Below are 24821 nucleotides of genomic sequence, written 5' to 3'. Positions count from 1 at the left end.
TGAACAAATACTTTGACTTTCGTCTTGGCACAGCTCAGAAGGCCATTGCATGAACATGCACCTGTATGGACTGCGTCCAAGCGGGAGTCATTCACTTGTTTAAAGCAAAACTTAAATAATGAACGGTGCTTCAGAACATCAAAAGAAACTTTGTAGACTTTGTAAAATCCCATGTTTTGTTCTTATTTTTCCGTTCAACCTGATTCACTTCAGCTCAAACAGGGTTGAACATGTTTGTAGTGGAAGTTACCCTGAGCAGAGCGATGAATACGTGATCCCAGCAGTGAATCACGGAGGTGGAAGTGTGGTGATCTGAGGCTGCAAGGCTTCAAAAGATGTTCAGGAGATAACATTCAGAGATTGCTACATACACAATCTAGAAAATTGTCCTCTAATCTGTCAAAAGAAGAAAAGAAAAGAATCTAAATAGAAAAGAGCGTAATAACAACCAAAAGAATATGCCGCCACATTCATGCAAGAGTTTACGAAGCTCAAAAAGTTAAAATTATAGCCTGGCCGAGTATGTGGTTTGACTGGAATCTAGAGGATTACCTCTGGGCTGTTTTAAACAGACACAACTCTTCCATAAAAGTGCACCAGATCACTTCTCCTGATATGTGTTCAGCACGCAGTCAGTGACTGAGTTCATACACAACAAATAATGACTGATGATGGGCAATCATGATATATTTTACATTATTTTAATGTACTACATATACACTGCACATTTGTTTAATTAGTTAAGTGCAGAAATATTGCTGCTTAACTTAAAAGTCGATCACAGCCGGTTGATGCATTTTGTTTTTATTGTCCTGACGTTTTAAGTGATACTGCTTCACAATAGAAGTGGTTCTGGAGGGTTAACAGTCTGGCATGGTGTTAACGTATCAGGCTCAGTTTTCAAGCTTTGTGCAGAGCTTTTTCATAACCGCTACTTCAGGTCAGCCTGAAAGGGAAGTTTGTCTTGTTTTCCAAACTGCACTACAGTCACATCATCCAAATCAGCAATTATCAGCAATAATAGCTGATTGTAACCAGATTAAAAGACCAACAGAAAGCTGAACTTCATTCTCTAATTTGTGAGTGACAATCAAGAGTCGTGCATCAATAAGTAATCGCCCTGCGCGAGAATACTAGGGTAGAAGGATCATAGTATAAAAATTACAACGAAAAGTCACAGAAGAGGCAGCTTTTCACGATTTACACATTGAGGAGCGAGTACATGACATAACAAATTACAAGCATGCCAAACACTGAAAGAGAGAGAAGTGAGGCAGCGAAACAGTTGAAGTTAGAAACCTTCCAGCTGGGGAAGTGGCATTAATATGGAAACTATACTATGATGGTGGATTTATGAGAGCAGGCATGCTGCGGCTGCAGGGATTGTGTCTTGACATGTGACTGGCTTTTGCCAACATAAGTCTAAAGTAAAGGGAATTTCAGATCTTTAGCAGATTTGCCAAATGAAGTACAAAGTGGTCTATTTTAAGATGCAAAAAAAAAAAAAAAAACCACACAGACACAAAAACACATAAACAAAAAAAGGACATGTATCTTGGACATTTGAGGGGATTTAGCACAATTAAACAAAGAAAACATGTGAAGCTGTTATTATTTGTAGATTAATAAACTACCATTCCAATGGTTGGGCTCAGTCAAGGTGAATTTGTGCTGCATGAGGCGGCTAAACTAAAATAAATATGGCATGGGGGGGTAAATCCTTCTTTATTACTGGTTATTAATCTTTGAACCATCGCTGGAGGTTGACATACATTAAAACTATGTTTGCCAAAAACGAATTCTAACCTCAAAATGCATTTTTAAACTAATACTGTGGAAAAAATCACAGATTGTCTTGTCAGGGAAACAATACGTTGAAGTCAAAAGAGACTTGTTTTTTGTTGCAAAACAAAAGAGTATGATAATTGTTTCCTTGTCTCTCTATCTCTCTCCCACACATGGATACACACCCTCTCATACTGTGTGTTCGGTATCTTCTGTTCACAGATTTGATTTTATATGCTTTATAGTGTGAGGAGTAAAAAGGTGATAAGTCTATATCACCTGATAGAACACATGATCATTGCTTACCGGAAAAAAAGACATGCTGTGAAACAGACATAAAGCAGTTTTTTAAACATGTCAAGACATGAAAAAAGGAGATAAATCACAACTGCTAGTAAAATTAGTTCTCAGGGGATAAACGGTTTGATTAAAGCTGCCAAACCAGAGATTACTGTTTGGACTGAAGTCGGCCAAGACCAACATCTCTGGTGAGGTGCACTCATTTCCCAAGAACAGTTTATGATGAACCCAGGGGGCAATTGGTGAATAAAGCAGACCGTTTTCAAGAGGTTCCTTGTTTAGGTTTTTCCCAAGTCACATCACTTACATCTACATTTTTTAAAAAACTTGTAACGCCTGAATTACTAAGACGCTTTGTATTTGTTTTGTAGGTGGTTAATAAAGAATGATATCATGATTGATATCACATGCAAACAGCAGTATTCAGATGAGCGGTTTGCCTGCATTGGGCCCTGAGTAAACAACAACAATCTACTGGAAACCGTTCGCTTGTTGGAGTTTGCCATAACGTGATGTGAAGGAGTTGTAAGCCCCAACAAGTTCAGCATTAAGTTTTAGGTGTTGATAAAACAAATTATCAAACATAACAAGGTAACAGCAAATACATCTGAATTTGACAAAACTTATATTCTGATTGCTCGGTTGAAAAAAAAAAGTAAGCGTAAAGATATAAGTCTATAGATCGGATGGGAAGAAACGAAAGTTACGTATGTAACTACGGTTCTATGAATCCCGGATGACCGCCAGAGGCGGTGCTTAAGCACTGGAATGTTCCCTTCGCGCATGCGTAGTTCGAGTATGTATACCAACAAAGTCACTCGTGACCCCTGGGTGACCCAGGAACTGCTTAAGTTCAGGGCTACACCCACCACTCGCCTCCTACGGAATCTTCTCGCGTAACCACGAGGATTCCGAGTGACAGAGTGCTCTGGCGGTCATCCGGGATTCATAGAACCGTAGTTACATACGTAACTTTCGTTCTATTTCATCCCTACTGACCGCCAGAGGCGGTGCTTAAGCACTGGAATGACGTATGCCAACTTGGTCACGAGGAATCCCAGAGACTGAAAAGTCTCTGCAGGGCCCAATACCAACCGCAGTGGATGCGGAGGCACAATAGCCAACCTGGAGGACCTGGAAAAGGTGTCAGGCATCGTCCCAACGGCGAAAGCCCATAGCCCGCCCAGGAGCACCCCCATCAGGGCGACCCCTGGCGTGGACACCGCCCTGGTGGAGTGGCAATGCACACCCTTGGACAGAGGCCGCCCAGCGGCCCGATAGAACGGCAAATGGCGTCCACAACCCAGCGGGACAGGCACTGCCTGGAAAGAGCAGAGCCCCGACTCGGGCCACCGTAGTGGGCAACAAACTGGTCAGATGTCCGCACATCTGCCACAGCATCCATGTAGCCTCTCAGAGCGCCGACTGGACACAAGAGCCCTGGCCGGCGCGCCACCCGCTCCATCCGGGCGCCACCGGAGGCATGCCGGGCGAATAGACAGAGCGCGCAGCCACACGCTACGCCGTGGTAACGGCCAGCATAACGTCGTCCTACGCAACACATACTGCAGCCCTGCTGCTGCCAGAGGTGCAAAGGGAGGCAGACAAGCTCTCCAGCACCAGACGTAGATCCGAGGTGGGTGCCCGTGGCCCCCAGGGGGGGTAAGCCTCAGAGCCCCCCTGCGTAAAGCCCACACCAGAGTGTGGTCCCCAATCGCGCCGCCTGCAACCATGCATGGCGGGCTGGCCCGCCACCACATACACCCCCAGGGTGAACGGGGACTGGGCTACGTCCAAAGACTGCCGAAGTCCAGGACCGCGGGGACTGGGCAGGGCACCGGGTTGCCCCCATGGCTGTTGCACCACCGTGCAACCAACCTCCACCACTAACAGACAGCCGCCAGTAGAGGGCGCCCTAGCATCCGAGGCGGCTCGCCCAACAGGCTTCAAACAGCTGCTGAGCAGCGAGTCGGGCCCCTCAGTCGCCAGGCGCAAGACAGAGACGGCGAGGACGGGGGTGCCCCACCCGGCCACCGCGCCGAGACAGCAGAACCCTCCTGCTGAGAAGGCGCCATGGGCTGCCGCAGAACAACCAGGGGAGCAGAGGAAACCAAGCCCGTGCCGGCCAGCAGGGGGCCACCAGCAGCACTGTGTGCGTATGAGCCCCTCTGAAGCACCCTGATGGGCGTCAACCAAGAAGAGGGGCCGGCGGGAACGTCCACCGAAGGGCTTGCGGCCAAGAGTGCACGAGCGCCTCGTGGCCCAGAGGCCAGCGGCTCTCGTGGGGTTAGGAGGAAAGTGGCCACCTCCTAAGCAACCCCCAGTGCACATATCCCCCATGGAGGCACCACCCCCCTGGTGTAGGATCCCAACAGGAGAGGGAGTCCGTCAGCGCGTTGAGGCCCCTGCAGGCACATGACCTGCAGGCCGGCCAGACAGGACGCCAACCGGCCACAACGCCACTGGGAGGCCTGCCATACCAGACGGGCCCGCCAACGAAGCCTGGCTGACGCTAGGCCCAGTAGGGGAATGGACCCCCCGGCGGGCACCGCGGCCACCGCCCTAAGCTGGCCATGTAACACCACAAGCAGGGTCCGTACAAGCCTAGGAAAAGGCGACGCACAGCCATCACCTGCTAGAGGCTCCAGGCCGACACCAGGAGCGCGGCTCGGTAGGACAAGACGGGGCCAGGGCGATAAGCTGCAGGAAGGAAGCGCACGCCACCCGCACAGCCGATACAACATCACCGCGTCAGCAAAGCAGCGGAGCCACATCCGGGAGAGGGAGCGGCCACATGGCGGCCCCCACTCCCCTCTGTCTCACAAGACAGCACCTGCTGGGAATGAGGCAGGGGCGGATACAGCCGACCCGACCCCCACAGTGTCGGTCAGAGGGTCAGGAGATAAGGTTAGTGCAATACGCTGAAGAAGGGGGCATATGCCGCCTACACAGCCAGTGCACGACGGCAAGGCCAACAAGGGGTAGCCGCCCTACGCTCAGGGGAGGGAACAGTGGCACGGCAGTGGCCCCTCACTCCCGCCCCCTCGCCAGAGGTGCCCTGCTCCAAAGCAGGCACCCCTAAGCCGGAAGAACACAACAGTGCTTCCACTGGCAGCGCCCAACCAACACTCACCGCGTGGCGACTGCCACCGCGGGGTCCTACAGCAGGGGAAGCAGCACATGCGACCCATAACTGAGAGCCAGCCAACGGTAGTCCTACCGCAATCAGCAAAGATCATGCCGACAAGCCAAGCGAGGCGCGCACAAACAGAGCTCCGTCCAGGAGGGGGACCAGCTGCTCAGCAGCCCCCTCCTCCATCAGCCCCCACAGTAGCGCCACCCACCAGAGTGGGGGCGCCGCACAAATCACCGGGCCAGCAGCTCAGAGAGCTAACCCAGGTGGAGTTCTCAGCGGCCGCCTGCACCGTCTGCCTGCCCCGCGGTGCCACCCGCCGGCAATGGTGGGTGCACGCAACAAGTCGATACAACGGCAGTGTGACATGCTGGGGGAGGGGCGGACGCCGCCCGCACAGCGGACGCCGCGTGATCAAGCCCCGGAAAGCCAGCTGAGGCCGTACATGGGAGAGGGGACACCTGCACAGCGGCACCACTGTTGCTGTGCTGTCGGAGCGGTACCAGGCCAGAAGAAACAGCAGCATACCAGAAGCAGAGGGAGGAGGAGTGTGTCACCTGCACAGTCAACCCCAATCACCGGGAAGCAAGCTGGCAGAAACACACCCTGGAGAGGGACGGCTGCCCCCGGCAGCCCCCCTCCATCAGCTGCCCCTAGGTCCACCGCCAGGGGCGAGGTGGGGGGCTGTGCAAACAGCACCCAGAAGGCAGTAGGACAACAACGATGCAGTAAGCTGAAGGAAGGCAGCCCACGCCGCCTGCACAGCAAACGCTAACCACCGGCCAGGATCCCAGCTAAAGCCACGTCGAGGAGAGGGAACGGCTGCCCAGCAGCTCCCTCATTCAAAGCCTCCAAAGTGGCACCACCCAACAGCAGCGGGGCGTGTATTGCACACCCACCACCAATAGTGAAGGGGGTGTATGCCGTCAGCGAAGCAACGCAGAAGACCAGGCCATCCAGGAAGGGAAGCTCGACAGCTCCTTCCACCGTCTGCCACCGCGCCACCCGACAGCCAGGGCGGGTGCGTGCAATAGGCCAGCACAATGGTAGCAAGATCAGCTGAGGGACGCTATAGCCGGCCCCACATCTGGCATATGCTCCAGGCCAGCCGCAGCCGCGCCAGGCACATTACCCAGAGTACATCCCCCGGCCCTCAGAAGGGGGGAGGGCGGGGGGCACCCCCAGCAGCAGAAGAGACCAGCGCCAGGCAGCCGGCCCGCTGCGCCCAGGGCATGTAGCCACTGGCCATGCACAGGTCGTACAACAGCGCCTCCGTGAGGTGAACAGGACCAAGACAACTGGAACAGTGGTCGTGGCCATCATCCGCCTGTAGGGGGGGCTCCCCAGGCAACATCGTGGTGAGAGCCGTCCGTCGTCAAGCACGCAGCTCTCCCACCTCATATCATATCCTGTCCATGGAGGTGGAGGGAAGCGGGCGCACGCCGCCCGCACAACCAAACCAGACACCATCCATGACCAGCAGAGAGAGCGGCCACCAGGCGACTGCTCTCTCCCCTCCTGCCTGACCGCACTGCCGCGCAGGCAGCCGGTCAGAATTATAGCAGCGCAGAAGCTGAGGGAAGGGGGCATACGCCACCTGCACAGCAACTGCAGCTGAGCCCGTCGGAGGACCGGGCGCCCGGAGTAGGAGATGCTAGCGCGATAAGCCGAGGGAAGGGGGCATACGCCGCCTGCACGGCAAACGCAGAGTGTCAAGCTAGCAGCCGGGCAGCACCACAATGGAAAAAAACAGTCGACCAGGGACACCTGCTCCTCACTGCTCCGCAGTGGTGCCATTAGTCAGAGTATCAGGTGCCCGGGACGGTGGTGCGGTAAGCCGAGGGAAGGGGCTGATACGCAGCCTGCACGGCAAACCAAGTGGGTGCGGGGGGGGAAACAATCGCCCCGCTGCTCCCGCGGGAGCGGCTCCACACACCGAGCAACAGGTGCGGGAAAAAGGACAGGGCGGCAGGCTGGACGCCGGCTGCCCAGCAACGTCCGCTACTTAGCATTCCAAGAACAGAAGGCTATACCGCCGCTCGCGCAGAACACGGAGCGGTCCACTGCACAAAGAGTGCAGACAGTGCAATAGCCTAACACCGCACCAGCGGAGGCGCTGCAACTGGCGGAGACACCGCAACCAGGTGGAAACGCCGTAACCTGGCGTTGTGGAAACACCGCAACCTGGTGGAAACGCCGTAACCTGGCGTTGCGGAAACACCGCAACCTGGTGGAAACGCCGTAACCCGGCGTTGCGTAGGCGCCGCAACAGCGGAAACACCGCAACCAGCGGAAGCGCCGCAACAGCGGAAACACCGCAACCAGCACAGGCGCCGCAACAGCGGAAACCACCGCAACCAGCACAGGCGCCGCAACAGCGGAAACACCGCAACCAGCACAGGCGCCGCAACAGCAGAACACCGCAACCAGCATAACGCACCAAGACATGTACGTGTGTAGAAACACAGCAGGCTAGTGTAGAATCACAGCAGGCTAGTGTGTGGGGGGGAGGGGGTGTCACGTGCACAGCCCCATCCTAGTAGCATGTATGCCCACGGTCCGGCGGGGGCGGGGGCATGCAGGCCTCAAATAATAGAGACACACCCCTGCCTGCACACTACAATATAGACGCCAGAGAATGCTACCAGCGGAGAAGGAGCGCGGCGGCTCCCTAAGCCTGCTAGCAGAGGCGTCCCCCGTCGGAGCGGGGGTGCACGTGACACAGACACGCACCAGCAGCCGCATGCTATCACTGAGGCCACCGCAGCGGCCGCGGGAACGGCGGGACCCACCCGCCTGGTAGCAGCGGCATCACCTGCCTGAGCAGCTGATATGTAACAATCAGAAGAACGCAGCGGCAGGTGGAAGAGGAGGCTGATCCCCCGACACACAACATACCTCACTGACTAGCCGCCTAGCCGAGCTAGCGCCGTGCTCCGCGGCGGCGGGGGCGGGAGCACCCAGCACGCTGCAGCGCCACGCTCATCGGCGCAATCAGAAGCCGAGCCAGTGGTCTCAGCGAGCCCCGCACGGCGGGGGGGCCCAATGCGGCTCCACAACAGTCAGAAGCACAGCATCACACCAGCCAATCGCTTCCTGAAGCCGGGCGAGGAACGCGAGCAGCGTCCCTGCGCCCCAAGTACCACCGACCACGCCGCAACGGCCGCTGGCCGTCATGTAAACAAGCCCGGGGGGGAGCAGCCGCTCCCCCACGCACTCACCATGAGGAATAGTAGATTCAGCAACCTTACCGTCCTTCGGAGGTATGAATGAATCTCTCACCACAGGCGACGCGCAGCGCCACCGAACCAGATGAACGGGACCGCAACACGTCACAGCCTTTGGAGGGCACAAAGCAGCTCCGACCTCGAAGGTCACAAGGCTCCCAGCGACGGTGCATCACAACGCCGTACAGGCTTGTCCCGTCAGGTGTACACGAACAGACGCGAGAAGAAAAAAGGAGGCGAGTGGTGGGTGTAGCCCTGAACTTAAGCAGTTCCTGGGTCACCCAGGGGTCACGAGTGACTTTGTTGGTATACATACTCGAACTACGCATGCGCGAAGGGAACATTCCAGTGCTTAAGCACCGCCTCTGGCGGTCAGTAGGGATGAAATAGAACTCACCTCATTTCCAGCAGAAGATCACAGCAGTTAGATTACAAACAGGTTGGCTGAAGTCAGAGGTGTTGATTGATTCAGTGAGAGTTTATTTATAATTCAGCAGCTTGTAATGTGACAGTCAGATCGTACTGAGAAGGGTGTTTACTGTTGAGGGCTTGTTTGGGTGTCGGACTGGCAGAGTAGTTACAGAAAGCAGTTTTTTTGTGACTTGCAAGGGATGAAAAGAAAATCATGCAAATCAAGCACATGCTGCCTGCATATTAGTGTATATACACACACACTCATATACTTCCACATAAACATGTACTGTACAGTACTGTGCAAAAACGTAGTTTGGGTTGTTTCATTGTTTTTTGTGATTAGATTGTTCTGATGATACAGAAATGACTCGATGGAGGCCAAACCATCTGCTTTAAGACCCACTGAATACAAGTATGATCTCTGTCACGCCGCAGAAGTAATTTCCCGCCTACCAGAGGTTTCCCCCAAGGCTCTGTCTGATGGATAATAATCTAGACAAGGAAACTGCCTAAAATCTTTGCACTTTATTCTGCATATTGATTTGAACAGATACCAATCCTGCAGATATGCCCAAACTGAGCCATAGATAAACAAACACACATAACCCTGCCAATGTGTGCCTTGGAGGAACCAAAATGAAGCGCAAAAGCTGCAACAGCTTGACAGACTTTTAGGACCATCCGGATCTGAATAGCAAGCAAAACAATGAGGAAAGCCACAGTCTCAGTTCGACAGTTTGTGCTTCATAAGCATAAACACACATTTGTACGGCATCAAGAAGGATCAGTAAATGGAAATGTTTTATTTAAATATGTTTGGGGTTTTTTTTTTTCATTTTAATCCACAACACATTTGCCTTCATTAAAAACAAGATATTTTATTGTTGCTATGGAGTGTGAGTGTGTGTGTACATGTGTAGCTGGTCCCTTACTTTTCACTCTTCATAAAATGGGCTGCGTTCGATTTATGATTGACTTCATTTTACTTTAAATCCAAATTCTACTCTGATCACAGTAAAACATCTGCAAAGAGGAGACCTACATTTACATCAGGCAGATATTTGATGGAACATTCTGTCTCTGTGCAGGAAGTGCCGCAGCGTTCTCCATTGAAGCGTGTCACATAAACATTCCAGTTTTAACAGCATCAGTTATACACCTGAGAGAGCTCCTATTGTTCTTCACCCACAATGCCGTTTGCACCCAGCGACACTTCTAGTTGGAGTGAATCTCATTAATTGTCACCGCCTGGCTTTTCTACTTGTATGTGACCGTGTGGCGCAGCCACAAGGTGGAAATGGATCCATTGTTTTATTTGCATATGGTGAGGTGTGTGTTTGCCAGCCGAGATACAGTTTTCGTTTTTATTATCCGTCTTTAGCCGTGTTCTAAATGTCTGTCAGGTTTCACTTCCTGCTGGTTTGGTTTACTGCAGAGAAACCTTCGGTGCTGAATCTTTACATTGGCAGAATATATATTCCCTAAACTAATCTTCTTGTATGCATTGGCATGAGCTTACAGAAGAAGATTATCCCTGAAAAAATGTGGTTCAGGTAACAGATGTGCAACAATTACAATATCCATGAGTAACAAGACGGTTGGGAGGCTGATATGTTGTTGGTGAATGTGAATGTGACTGGCAGGGGAAGCAGAGCACAGGTGTGACAGTTTTTCTTGCAAGCTGTAAGCGAGGAGACGCGGTGGGAGGAGGGCTGGATGCACACGGCGGGAAGAGGAGCTCCTCCACTGACAGATGAGTGAGAAAAATCTGGCTCTTCTGTCTGCAAAAAGGTGCCAGATTCCTCTTATTCATCTGTTGTCCAAGAAGGTCTCTGGAAGGTTTACAAGTATTTAACAGCGGCTCAATGGTCTGGCAGATTCAGACACTTGAACAAATCATTAGCTCTACTGTACTCGCCGTCCAAGTTTTGCTTTCTTTTTTTGTGGTTTTATGTCTCTTGACAACTTAATTCCTCGTTATCCTCAAGTGAGAGCTTAACACACAGACTCAATTACAGCTTTACTGATTTGCTGTGTGATCTGTTCAGCAAAGGAATTCACTGCGGGAAGGATAACGTTGGGCGTGACCTCAGGAAGGAGGCAAACAAGTGCTTCTGCTGTGAAACAAGCCAGGCCAGGAATAATCTGCCGCATCTTGATGAGACGTTATATAATGTTTTGGCTGGCTCCCTGCTCAGCACCTGGCCTCTCTCGTCGATCTGGCACACACCGAAGAGCGCAGACATGCTAAAAGCCAGACAGAACCTCGATGAATGAGATGGTTTTAGTCAAAGCTCACAACTTAGAAGGTGTCACGGAGATCGTTGACAATAAATGCAGAAAAAGGGTTTTGTATGAATTTTTTTGTATCTGAGTTCATTGCTATGATGTAAACGTGCAGAAGATTTTTGTATCAAAAAAATGTACCAAAACTGACAATACAGGGTTGAACAGCTGCTCTAGAGTTTTGGATTAAAGATATTGCAGGTTAAAGTCTTTACAGAAGTAATATTTTTCAAAAAATTAAGCAGCACAAAGATGTATCGCCATAAATAGCTCTTCAGGAAATGAATGGGGAATTATTATGAAAACATAAATATTTGTACGGTTCTCTATGTAGTGTTAAGCACTCTTGCCTCACTGCAGTAACACTGCAGGTTTGAGTTCAGGGCTTTTTGGGGAGTTTGCTTGCTTGAAATTTGAAGGAGTCTTCAGTTCAGCTTTTCTCAAATGTATGATCTCTTATCTGAAACCTCCTAACATTCAGTTAGAATTACAAGATGTGATATCAGTAGTTATCATGATGTTAGCACCATAGCCCGTTTTATAATTTTGCTTTTCAGGTATTTATTCAGATTTATTCAGTCATTATGTTTTAATTCATACTGTACATGCACTGTCCACTCCACTTTAGACATGTCAGTCCCAGAAATAGAAACTTGTGCTTTTAATACTTTCTTTGAATGTAAGTCTGCAGAGGTTTGTAGTTTCTTTCTTTTTTTTTTGTGGTGGATAACAGTAAAATTTCTTTACTCCTCCAACAAAACTGAAAAATCATCACACACACTGTCGTTACAGTCATTGGGAAAAAGAGCAAAAGAGGGTCTTATGCATATTACAATGTGTTTATTACCAAGGTTACCTTTTCAAGAGGTAATCAGGGAAAAAAAAAGACTTTGTACTTATGTTTTAATACAATTTGTTAATGTCAATACAATCTGAATCTCGCCCTCATAGACAATTCTCTTTTGACTTTTTTCTGTATTACATTAATTACAAAGTTCTGTTGATAAAACAGATGATGAATGAAATCATCATAAACTGCATGATCTTTTGCTGTTTTGTTTAATAATGAGACGATCACTCGTAGTATTGATGAATTACTGTGGTGGCCTGATGCAGACAGTCCAGTATCCACATGTATCAGTGGTATTGCATCAATCAGCATAAAACACATGGTGAAACTCATCAATAACTATTCTTTTGATCAGTGTCAACAAATAGCTACAGCTTTTAGGAACATTAAAGTTTTTTGACCACAATAAGCATAAAGAAGCCCTGTGATCCTGCAGGGACATGTGGAAATAAACTAGGTCTTATTTTGCTGATGCTCTTGAAATACAAGTCTTTGATATGTAAATTACCAAAGCTATTCCTGATTTCTTTAAGAACTGATCCGTGCTGTGTCAGATTATATTATGAGTGTGTTGCACTGCAGGAGTGTTGTGCAGTAAACATGTTTTGTAATGGAGGCAGGCGTGAGTAACATGGGCAAGTTACAACAAAAGCCAACAATGTTGGTCAAGACAGTTTAAGAATGCCTTCAGTGACGAATGCATCCCTCAAATCAAGTCAAGACAGAGATTGACATGATAGTTAGGCTCTTATTAAATGCACTGTACTGTTTCATGGTTGATATTTAAATAGGAGCTCTTTATGTGTTTCAGCATCTCCGTGTACGCTGCACAGAAGGAGCAGAGTTCCACACTCGGTCCTGCACCAAGGTCAGAGGGCGAATGGGACACCGGTTCATGTTCGTGGATGGAGACAAAGCTGTGTCTGGGTCGTACAGGTCAGTGCACAGCATAAATCTGGTATTTGTGTAAGAAAAAAGAGATTAACGGAGAAGCTGTAATTGGAGGAAAAAAACAAAAACATTACCTCTGTGTGGCCCACACCTGCATTTGTTCCTGTCTTTTGACATGAGGAGGTTTGTGTCAGCACACCTGTCTCATTTCCCAGCATACCAGACCAACGAGTTATAAGTGTAGCCTGTGTACAAGACTAACATGCACATGAAGGGAGGCTCCTGATGATATATGACCTGTTGAAGTAACCTGACTTACAGTTGATTTAGTGCTTCAGATTTGGTTTGTTCAAGTACGAACGCAGCACTTTACACGTCTGAATTAAAATTAGAAATTGCATTTTTTAAATTAAAAGTAAATTCTTTCCTGCCAGTCATTTCTGCTAACTTTTAACCTGGATTAAGTGTTTTTGTTGTTTGTTTTATAAAGTCTTTGGGCAGATGAAGCAGCCTCACGTTGTGCTTGTTTTGTGCAGTTTCACCTGGATGTCCTCTCGGCTGGATAGAAACCTCATCACCGTGACCACAGGCCAGGCCGTGGAAGGCTTCGATCGGCTGTTTCGCTACCTCTACGCCAACTCTAGCTCTGTCGACCTCCGACAGGTTGTCATGGAGCCTGAGCCCGAGCCGGAAGTTCTACCGCAGCCGGTCACCGTGGTGCTCCCTTCTGCTGCCGTCGCAAGAAAAATGTACAATCCAAAATATGCCCTGGTTGCTGCCTCCAACCCCAGCCCCACCACCTCCGTTGGCCACGAGAGCCCCAAAGAGCCCGAAACGCCGGAGAACCCCAAGAAAAAGAGGCGTGTGAAGGCTAGTGAAGAGGACGCTCTTCCCCTTCATCCTGGACTAGTCAATCTAGAAAAAGCATACTTGATCCCGTACCTGCCCACCTGGCCGGAGCCTGACCCCCCCAGCGATGTAATAGGGTTCATTAACATCCGGGATGCCAACAAACCGGCTCAGGTCCATCTGCAGCGCTCAGAGATGTTTGAAACCAGCCAGGCTATCCGGTTTAGCTCTCCCTTTAGCAAGCCAGCCGAAGCATTACCAGAGGTCTGCAAACCAAGACAGCTGACTGTTACAGCCGAGGAGATGAATAAACCCCAGCCTGCGCTGAACGAACGCATAACTGCAGCGTTGGAAATAAACAAAACTAAAGCTAAAGAGTTTACAGCAGACAAAGTGCTGCCAGCACACGTCAGTGAGAATTATCCCAAGAGTAAAGAAAAAGCACCAGAACAGATTCTTCCTGCTTCTGTGCCAAAGTTTCAGGACTTAGGCAAAGACACCATTAAGGCCCTCAACACTGACAACAAACTGTATGGAACAAACACAGCCGCTAACAGAGTCTCTGGCAGTGAGACACCTTATATGAGCCTCAGATCAGGCAGCAAAACACCCATTCCTAGCAAGGGGACCTCTTCCCAGTTAGCAGAAACTCTCTCCAGAAACAGCCTAAAGTCAAACTCGCTCCGAAGATCAGACGCCACCAAGGAAGCCGACGCTGTGTCTAGTTTAAACACAGAAGGTGTTGCTGTGTACCGGCCACATACCCTGGAGTCAAACAGCACGCAAACCCCTCAACTACCTGCTTCCTCCAGCTCAAACTCAATAACAAAAGTAGAAACAACGCAAAACACTGTGGCATCGCTTACAGATTCACACACACAGGCTGCTCGGATGAAACCAGAAAGTGTTTCCATCTCCTCCGCAGCTGTAAATTCCCCCTCCGTTCCACAAAATAATCCGACTTCCATCACTACGATGCACTCAAACACAACTGCCGGTGCTTCTGTTCTCAATAATAGAGCCTCCGTTCCCCTTGGTACCCAGTTTTCAGCAGCACAAAACCCTTCCCGCTCATCCTCTACATCCTCTTCTTTGACCTCACCGCTTCCCGTCCCCAAACCTCAAACTGTCCAGCTTCTTGCCGGTGACGACAGCAGCGATAGCCAGGCGTGCCTGGTCAAGAAGCCTGAGACAAGCTCAGAGCCACAAGTGATCCACAACGAGCCCCCTGTACAAACTGCAGTCCCGTCATCTCCACTGAAAGGGCCTGACGGTAAAGCAGGCACACAAACACACAGCGAGCACTCAAGAACTACCAAAGAAACTGCACACCCCAGAGAGAGTCTGACGTCCAAAGAAACAAAGATTAAAGAAGCAGATGGACGACTTGACGGCAAAGTAAGATCACCCTCATTTACTGGAAACAAACTGCAAACCCAGACAAATATTTTGATTACTGATTCATCAAATGCGATTGCCAGTGCGAATTTTCATCAAGCTGTATCTAACAAAGTTAATGCCAAGACTTTAATATCGACAGATAACAAGATAACCTTAAAGAGGGACTCTGTATCTGCAGGACAGGAAAACACAAACATCCCAGAAAAGAATCTATCAATCCTTGAATTTGATCAAATGCCAAATGTGAAAGAAAAAAATGGCACAAAGTCTAAAACATACCTTGTGAGACAGAATGACCCTCAGAAAATATCATATAATAGGTTGACTCCTCAGGATATAGGCATATTTGATCATGCTGCCTCTTCAAAAGACCTTATACACTCTCCTGTTTCTCTCTCACAGAGCCCATACCATTCTAAAGACAGTGCTGGCAGGAGTCCACTCAAATTCCCCGCAGATACACTCATTGAGCAAGGGAAACAAGCAGTATTCACACCAGCGCACAGTCAGGAGACATCGCCACAAGACACACAAAGCAACTTTCAAGAATTGATTTCCAAAGCGCAGGGAAATGTACAAGCCCCAGATAAAACCCTGCGATTACAGCCGACTGACACAGGCTCGCCGGGGCTGAACGCACAATCCCCTGACCGAGATTCGCGGCCAATCCTGTCTCCGGTACGAACTCCTACTCCAGATAGATTATCTCCACACGTAGCTCCACCTGATTCAACGCCCATGCCAGACCTGCGATCGCACACGCCAGGTTTTCGAACGCCCACATCTGACGTTAGTGACGGATATGTCTCATCAAGGGATGATTCGAACCTGTCCACCACCTCTGAAGAGTATTACGAATGTAGTGACTCTCCTTTCCACGAACCCGTTTTTGAACACATGTTTTCCAGCAGCAGTTCTACAAACCAGAATCACAGCTCTGTTTCTGCTGCGTTAGGCACGACAGGCAGGGGTAGTTTTTGGAGTGAAACGCAGACGTTTGCCGAGCCTGATAGAGGCTCTGCTTCCTCTGTGATTGATATGAGAGCGAAGAGGAGGCAGACAGAGGATGAAGACAATGAGAGAGGAAAGGAAGAAAAGGTGAGGAAAGCGAGTGTGGTTAGGAAGACAGAGCGGGAGTCCCAGGAGACTGACGGGAGACATGGTGACGAGGCTGACAGCATGGCGGACCAGCTTAGCAAAGATAGAAATTCCACAGAAACAGCAGAAACAGCTAAAGACGCCCATAGTCCAAAGAAAAGAGGGACTATCAACCAATCAGCCACAGGTAGACGAGTGGCTCCGGGAGAATCGACCACTGAAGGAGCAGGCCGGACACGACTTTCCATTGGTGACCCTAAACCAGTGCGGGTTCCCTCTCAGGCAGAGAGACCAGCCAAAGTGCCCACAGGAAGGGAGAAGGTATCGAACCAGGAGGGACTCAGGTCCAGTGCTGTAGAGAGAAGAGAGAAGCCCCAGTCGAGCAGAGAGACTGAGGAACAGAAGGTATGAACAGCAAGGCAGCAGGTTTTCCATCTGTTAATTCTAAACAATTAACCCAATAACAAAATAGTAAATCTAAAAGACAAAAATGAAGTCCATAGTTTGTCCTCTAACCCTAAGTAAACATGTCTACACAATGCAATTCTAACTATTCCCAATGGAAAACTCACAGTCATGACTTAAAATCTGTGAGCTTATGTTGTGCAGTGACAGAGATTTGCAGATAGAAGTTGTCATTCTGACAGAGTCAGAAATTCTGTCACCACCATTTCACTGTACTGGGTAGATTTAGCAGATTCCAGAGATAAAATACTGGATTATATCCTCAATTTCCTTCTACTTCTATCCCAAAGTTGTTCTTTGTACATGTTGCTACTAGAGCAACTGCTTTATTCTTGATTCCCTAAATTTATTCATCACCTGAAGGCACTTGTGTTATCCACAGATGACATACAGGATAACATTATTATTCTCACTGAAGCATGTTGTTGTGGTTGTCGTCTCTGATTCATGTTGAGTAACATCATGCAGTCAAACGTACTGTCTTACACAGGTAGACGAGACCCATGTTGCACAGTGTGCCAGCTAATGAACCTGTAAGGCTGTTAAAATGATTCTATCGGAGTCTTTAAACAGCGATGATAACAACGTTCATTTTTCTGGACCAAATATCAAAAGGAAGGACATTCTTAAACACCCCTTTGCATTTAAATCTGAGTAAAACTATCATTCTTCTGAAAATATAGCAGCATCATTATGAATAGTAACCCACAGCTCCATGTATCTCAGAGCTAAGTTCAAACTGAAGTAACCGATGTAGCATAAGACGTGTTTGATTTTCCACTGAAATTACCTTGACTAATGTCTCACACTTACATCTCTCATAATTGAGAAGACTTTGGTTTGACCCTGGGTTAGTACCTTTCTTTTGTTATTTATTCTGGGTACTTTCCTCCCTCACACCTACAGGTGACTCTAATCTTCCTGTAGGTGGGAGTGTGAACTGTTGTATAGACGGTGTTAGACAAACTATCAGTCATCACAATCATAAAAATGAACAAAAGCAACAAGTCTGATTCATTTGAGTATATTATAAGTATATTTATTGTATATCCAGCATAACGTAATCATCCAAACTACCTCAATATTTTACTGTAGCCATGTGGACTGTCTCTCTGCGTGTGTGTGAAGTGTGTGCAGGTTGGGAGGCGAGCGCCACCGAGTTGAAACACGACGCTCGTTCATTATTGAGCAAGGAGACTGTGTAAATGAAAGTGGCATCCTTTTAATCAAGTGCCACGTGCATTCACACTGATGCAGTATTAATGACCGCGTAAAAGATTGATAGTTTCGCTTCTATTGGTGTTTAAGTCTCCCTTTCACCGTTGGATCGTGTTGAGCCCATTGCCTTTCATCCGAATGATTGTCTGTTCAGGTCAGCGGGGTGTTGCTCGCATGCTTTAATTTTGTTCTGTCATATAATATTAACAAAAGAGAAAATAAACGACAGCCAAAACAAAAAATGTTTCCATTTAGGAGAAAGATTTCATATCATTTTATAGTGAATTTGTGAAAGTTTAAATTTTACCCAGCATTGTAAATAGGTTTTTATCACACTAATAGGCAAAAAGATCTGAGCTCTGTTCAATTAAATTCACTAAAGTCAAATGTTTCTTGTTTTTCAGAGGGCTCAGCAGCATGACGTGGCGTCTCCCTCCTCCCGACCGCCCAGACCTCCCCGGCCTCCCTCAGGAAACCAATTGGTCGCTCGCCCTTGGGTCAACCGTCCACTGAACCAGACAGAAAGCAAGGTGCTTGAAGTTTTGGAGTTTCGTAAAGTACCGACCAGACCGCCACCTCCAGCAGCAGCAGCAGCAGCGGCGGTCCCAGCTGGGCAGAAGCAGGTCTCCCAGAACCAGCAGCAAGGCGGTGCCTCCCGGCAGCCTCCGGCAGCGCAGGGAAGGACAAGAGCCGGACCAACGCAGAGCCAAACGTCCCACCAGAAACCACAATCCTTTCTGCACACGCAAGCCAACCTGCAGTCCCAGCCGCTGCCTCACACCCAGAGCCAGGTGGCGTCTGCAGCCGACGCTCCTGGACAGGACGAGGGGAAGGGTCCTTTCGGCTTCTCTTTCAGCAAGCTGTACAACCTGAGGGGGATGAGAACGAACAAGGCACCGGCGCAGGCCAAGAGCGGCGGCTCCAGATCTCCTGCAGAGCCACGAAAGAGCACCAGTTAGTGACGCCGTCGTCCGCTTGCATGTTACTGTAACGTGTCAGGTAAGAGAAACTCCTGGATGCGGGGTTCCTCTCTGAACTGTCGTACTGATTAGAGTTAATATTTTTATACGGAGCTAAAGCTTACCTCAGTGTTTACTCTGCTGACGTGCGTTTCTACTTTCTTGTCGGGTATTTTATTCACTCAGGGGTGTTGCAGTGTGAACATGACAACGGGATCATTAATCTGTGATGAGGTTTTGTTGGAATATCTGGGTTTTAAAAAAGAACTGTGCATGAAAGGAATTGGTTGTTCGTTTTTTTTTTTGTGGAAATGTACAGACACTGCACTCACATGCTGTGTGATAGTTTTTATTTTTAAAAATGTCACTTTACTGTTAGCAGACAGATCAGTATTTGCTCTCATTGCTGACAGTTAGTTCTTTTCCATGTGTATGTTTCACCTACATTCTGAATGTTTTCTCTTATGTAACTGTACTTTAAAAAAAAGCTTTATGATAAAATAAAATTAAATTATACATCTAACAGATTCTTCTTTTTGATATTGCATGTTTTTTAGTGAAGTCGGGCTGTTGTTTTATTCATTTTTTCACACCAAATCCCATCCACATTCGGAAAGATTCAGATTTTTGAATTTTACTTTCTATTTTTACCATCCACAAAAATGTGCACATCTGCAAATCAAAACCAGTAATATCAGAAAACTGTCAAAATCTCAGGAAGTGACATTACGATCATCAATAGAACCATCTATTGTGTAAATGTCTCTTTCAAGTGCAGAATCATTTCAGTGGCTCTTCTAAATTTGCATGTTGCCCCTGTGTGTATGGATTTCCTCCCATGATCCAAAAACCTGTATTTGATGCATATGGTGACTGAATTGCCATGTGTAAATCCAGCCTCTGCATTGTCAGGATCTTGCTTTGAAATACAGCTTTTGGTAGTCGCTGTTCTTTCAGCAGTTACGTGCTCTCACTTAGATCCTGCGTTTTTCTTAAACATAAAGTCATTAGCGGCACATTTAAACAAAATATTTGTCACATTTACAAAGGATGCCAGTGTCCTGTAGGAAAAGAATGTGTGAATTGCAGCTGAAATGAATACACTCAGGACTGTTTGTGGTGAAACATGATTTAACAGTCGGTCTTCGCATCCAGATTGAGACTAGATTGGCCACAGGGCAGCAGGTGAGGCGGAGAAAGGAGCAGCAATCGAAACACAAATTGAAGGAAAGAGGCAGACAAAAAAAATTCTCCTTCTTATCAGAAGTGACGGGAGCGGAAAAGATGTGTGAGCACAACAAAACCTACAAGACTTTAACACCTCTAAAACCAATTATACAAACGACACAGAAGCATCTGAGGAAAACTTACAACGTATAAATGCAAGAACAGTTTGGGTAAACACCTCTGAAATGCTGCTTCAACTTTTCCTAACTTAATAAACACTCTCAGCATATATCGTTTCCACAGCCTGTGAAGCTCAGTGTTTACTGATTGATGTTTTCGTGTTTGTAGCCACAGAATCTTGCCTCAGAATCCTGGATGGTATTTACCTCAATCAGATACGCGGAAACTTAAAAGGAGAAAAAAAAATACACCAGAAAAGTGAGTTATGCGAGTGTTTTCCACTCACGAGCATCCTGTACAGTGCTGAGAGGAAAAAACAATGCGAGGCTTCATTACCTCTCTACTCATATAAATTCTAATCTTCTTAGCAGCTACACACACTCACACACACACACACACACACACACACACACACACACGAGGAGAGTCTGATGAGGATGCTCTGTTTTTGTAGATGACTGGACTGCATGAGAGCACAATACTGAAATAGCACACTGTGCACGATCTCTCTCACACACACACATGCACACAGAATTTAAATAGCAACCCACTACTCTCCCACAGGTCGTTTATATGGAGATGAGAGACTTGGTTACAAGGCAAACACACACACACACACAAAAACAAACACACACGCGTGCAGCTCATTGTAACATCATCCATTCAGCTGAGGCCTTCAAGCTCATCGTAAATGATAATGCCAAGCTTCCATTCAGCCTCAGAGGTCGCAGCGCTGACAAGATGACACAGTGAGCTTTCTACACTCACACACACACACACACACACGCACAAACCAATGACTCAGCCATACTTTGCGTCTCTGCTGTGTGTGCCTTTGGGGTCTTCAACTGCCACTTAAAAGACACACACACACACACACACACACACACACGAACATAAGGACAGGATGCACAGATATGTGACGGGTTTATGTCTGTGTGATCAGGGAAAAGGAGGTGTGCAGTCAAAACATCCTCTGATGTCGACAGTTTGTGACACTTGACGTGAGTCATTTTTTAATTAGTGCCGTTTCCCATCGACTGGGTCCTCTGGGTAATGAAGTGTCCCGTTAGCCTGTTTGGACCTGATTAAAGTCACACAAGTGTCATTTCAGATTTGTTTATATGACACATATTATCACTTTATTTTAGTCCTGAAGCATCGGCCGTGCGACTAAAGAGGAAAAATACAGATATTGTAGCTAGAAAAAAGTATCAGCTGATGATGGCACAATGACGATCAGTAACAACAGGTAAATGGATTTGTGAACAATGTCTCATTCAATGGGAAAGTATGAAAGCACATGAAAACACATCTGTTGAAGAGCACTTAACTGATCTGAAATTGATTTTCTGGGAATTCTCAAATCTTTAAGAACCTCTCAATAGATTTCTGTTAATTGTAACACCTGTGGACAACACTGAAAGTGTTCAGTGACTCAACTTTTCATGGTAAGTTTAAGTTAGACTCTGTACATTTTTTAACACAGTCCCATGTAGAAACAAGTTTTATTTACTGTACATCTTTTCGTTCTGCTGGAGCAGAATGTACATTTATTTATTTATAGCGAGCGGTGTATTGGGTGTCACAAGTTGAACTATGTATATTTTGGGAAACTTTTCTTCATTGGGTTTGGTTTTCCACCTGGAAGGAGTAACAGTTCTCAGACTGCTGGAGCACGAAGAGTACGGATTTACGAGGAAAAATTAGTTTAATGGAAATTGCAAGTTTTGACTGCTAATAAAGGAGCAGACTGCTTCATTTGAAATAAATACTTGGACTTTCATTCATTCAACACACCAGCAGGCCATACAGTAATCACCTAATCCTGGTGTAGAACCTACAGGACATATTTAGAAATAGATTGAGCCAATGATCTGATGTGGACAATTTTCTGAAACAAGGGGGAAAAATATTAATGTGAATTTTAGCGTGACTATTGGAAGATGACTTTTATGACTGTCATGTGGGAAAATCATGGTTTCAGTTCTTGTCCAGAACTTTTTGTGTGGAGCTTGCATGTTCTGCCAGTGAGGGGAGGGCTTCCGTTTCCTCCCACAGCTCCAACATGTGAACATAAGTGTGTGAGATCCTCTGTCTCTCCGTGATCGCCATGTGACGAGCTGCAGGGCTGTGCTTTGTTCATTTATGATATGTTAGCTAACATCTACAGGTAAGGGAGCAGACAGGACGAGAGCTGTGATAACATGTTTGAGTATTAAGATGCATGAAAACAAACGAAGGGGAAACCCCAGACAGGAACGAGAGTGCCATCAATGCTTCGTCAATCATCTTGCCATCAAGTCGGCTTGTTTAATCTTCAAACAGGTGAAACCAGACATTCAACAAAGCAGAGTGGACTCATGTATCAGAACAGATGCAGGACAGAGACTGAGCTGTGTTCACAGTCGTGGTGCAGTAACCAGTCTGGATGAACTTTGAATACAAAGACTTTCTCATCCCGTTTGCTGTGCATTCACATCTAGTCGTCTCACGGTTGCATCCAAAGTTTTTAGAAAGGAGACAAACTGGGTCATCCCCTCCTGCTCAGAAATAGGACACCAGCTCATAATTACAATCACGCTAAAGTAACGACACTAATATATGAAGCTGCACCCTTCCAGTTACACACCAGTTTCATCAGCTTCGTTTTCTCCCATCTTGTGGTGGCGAGCTCGAACCACCCTGAGAGAGAAGTTGACGGTACAAATGCAGTTTATTATGTCACCTGATAAAATCCAACAAGTTCACAGAGAGCATGAAGCGCCGGATCTGATGGTGACAAAGCCATAGGTCCTTCTAAAGGAACACAGAAGAGGAGTCACCTGACGGCACTGCACCTCTCCCAGGTGAATTATGTGTCTGAATCCGCAGGTAAGAAGGGTGTGTTGCATATTTCAGCGGGTAATCAGGTGCTTGGACCTGATTCAAGAGCTCAGAAGGGCAGAGTTTGGTGCCAGCTTTCGTTGTCGGGCTTAAATGTCGTATCGTGTTTTGTTTTATTGCCATTCCGAAGAAGAAATGGAATTCGATTTAACAAGATCGAAAAGACTCGCTGAATAGTTTTGGGTTTATCCACACTGTACACAAGGAGTTTGATTCCAGCTGAATCTAGTAAATGAGTCACGACAGCATTGTCGGCTTTGATGTGTTGGATTGACAACGCAAGACCTTAATTCCATGTTTGAAAAAGAGAAAAAAGAAATGAAAGCAGCTTATCATGTGGAACATTGCTCAAGACCCAGTCGGCACATTTTGAAAGCAGATGTCTTTGTTGTAAATGATCTGGCTTACGGGGGGCAGGAAATCAATCAATCAGTCACATGGCCGATCATCTAACCTGACCTCAAGATACTGAAATTTACTCAAATTTAATGCCTTATGACTTGAAAGTTTACCTGTTCAATCATAGAATATTATGTTTTATTGAAAAACAATATTAACAGTCATATCCCTCTATAACAAAACATAAAACCAGGAAGGCTTCCCAAATGTTATATTTCACATTTCTTTTTGCCTAAATCAAGTAAGTCTGAACTAATAATCATCCTAACTTGAAAATATCTGTCACATTTGAGCCAGCTTTGCATTCAGCACCCTCATCTTCCCTTTTTTCCCAAAAAGTAAACTAGAAAATTAATAATTTCTTCTTGTCTTTCATTGCAAAGCACCAATCAATTTAAATTCATGTTTTAAAGTCCAATGAAAAACAAAGAAAAGTGAAAGAGACAAAATAGGGAATTCGACCAAATTAATATTTACTGTCAAATAAATGGATTAGGAAGAATAAAGTTTAAAAAAATATATTATAAATGACATCTCAGCAGTGTGATAAGGGTTGAAATTGAAAAATATTACAAGAAAATAATTCTGATAAAGGGCCTATAGAGGGCCTATACAGTTTCTTTAAACTTCCTAAAAAGAGATCGTAATATAACGAGCCAATGGAGTAACCATAAAGAGCTAATAAACTATTTATAATACCTATAGTAGAGCTATGAAGAACCGCTAAAAGTGCGTCTCCAATCAACGTTTTGGATAAACTGGCAACAGAATCCATTTCTTCTAATACATCCACCGTTCACATCTACGATTTAAAAGTTACGCTTCAAAATATTTAATCTGTTTTAATTACCATTACTTATTGTAATGCATTGAAAAGGTCTGTTTGAACTCCTGCTTGAAAAAAAAACTCAACGTGAAAAAGCTTCTAAAGTCTCTAATTTTTGTCTTTGTCTGCTCGACACAATGCTTCAGTTCCTGCAACAACAAGACAACAGGAGACAGACAGGCAGTCAGAGCACCACGGCTTTGGATCTGTTGAGGCAGAGCATCAAGGAGGGTCCTTGTTAAAGAAAAAAAAAAAAAGATAAAGGTCACACACACACACACACACACACACACACACACACACACACACACACACACACACACACACACACCCATCTGCACGCATCGTTTTCTGGCTCCACTCCCTCCTCTGGCATGCAGCGGATTGTCAGAGCGGCAGATAATTAATCCTGTCAGAGAAGGTTAAGAAAAAAACAGAAGTCGAGGAGGAAACAAAATTAAAGATGTAGGCAGAGGGAGAGACTTTA

The 24821-nt window shown here is 46.9% G+C and overlaps 1 protein-coding gene across 4 annotated transcripts in view; it reads left to right on the top strand.

Annotated features, from left to right (window-relative positions):
- fam83ga (family with sequence similarity 83 member Ga) overlaps positions 1 to 24821 on the top strand; it is a 38539-nt gene that overhangs the window by 2298 nt on the left and 11420 nt on the right. Inside the window, exons 3-5 of one of the 4 annotated variants that reach the window (XR_003931358.1) lie at positions 12807 to 12931; positions 13423 to 16639; positions 18322 to 19129. Coding sequence is in view for 3 of the 4 variants with exons in the window: in XM_030089974.1 (XP_029945834.1) it covers positions 12807 to 12931; positions 13423 to 16639; positions 18322 to 18876 (3897 nt within the window). In the remaining variant the exon portion in view is untranslated. Of the gene's footprint in view, positions 1 to 12806; positions 12932 to 13422; positions 16640 to 18321; positions 19378 to 24821 lie in introns of those variants that run through there. The other 3 variants (XM_030089975.1, XM_030089974.1, XM_030089976.1) reach the window with 3 other exon arrangements.

Source organism: Salarias fasciatus, chromosome 4 (genome assembly GCF_902148845.1).
Source record: "Salarias fasciatus chromosome 4, fSalaFa1.1, whole genome shotgun sequence".
In the NCBI taxonomy this organism is placed as follows: Eukaryota; Metazoa; Chordata; class Actinopteri; order Blenniiformes; family Blenniidae; genus Salarias; species Salarias fasciatus.
Note: the sequence above shows the minus strand (reverse complement) of the source record. Positions and strands in the feature narration are given on the sequence as shown.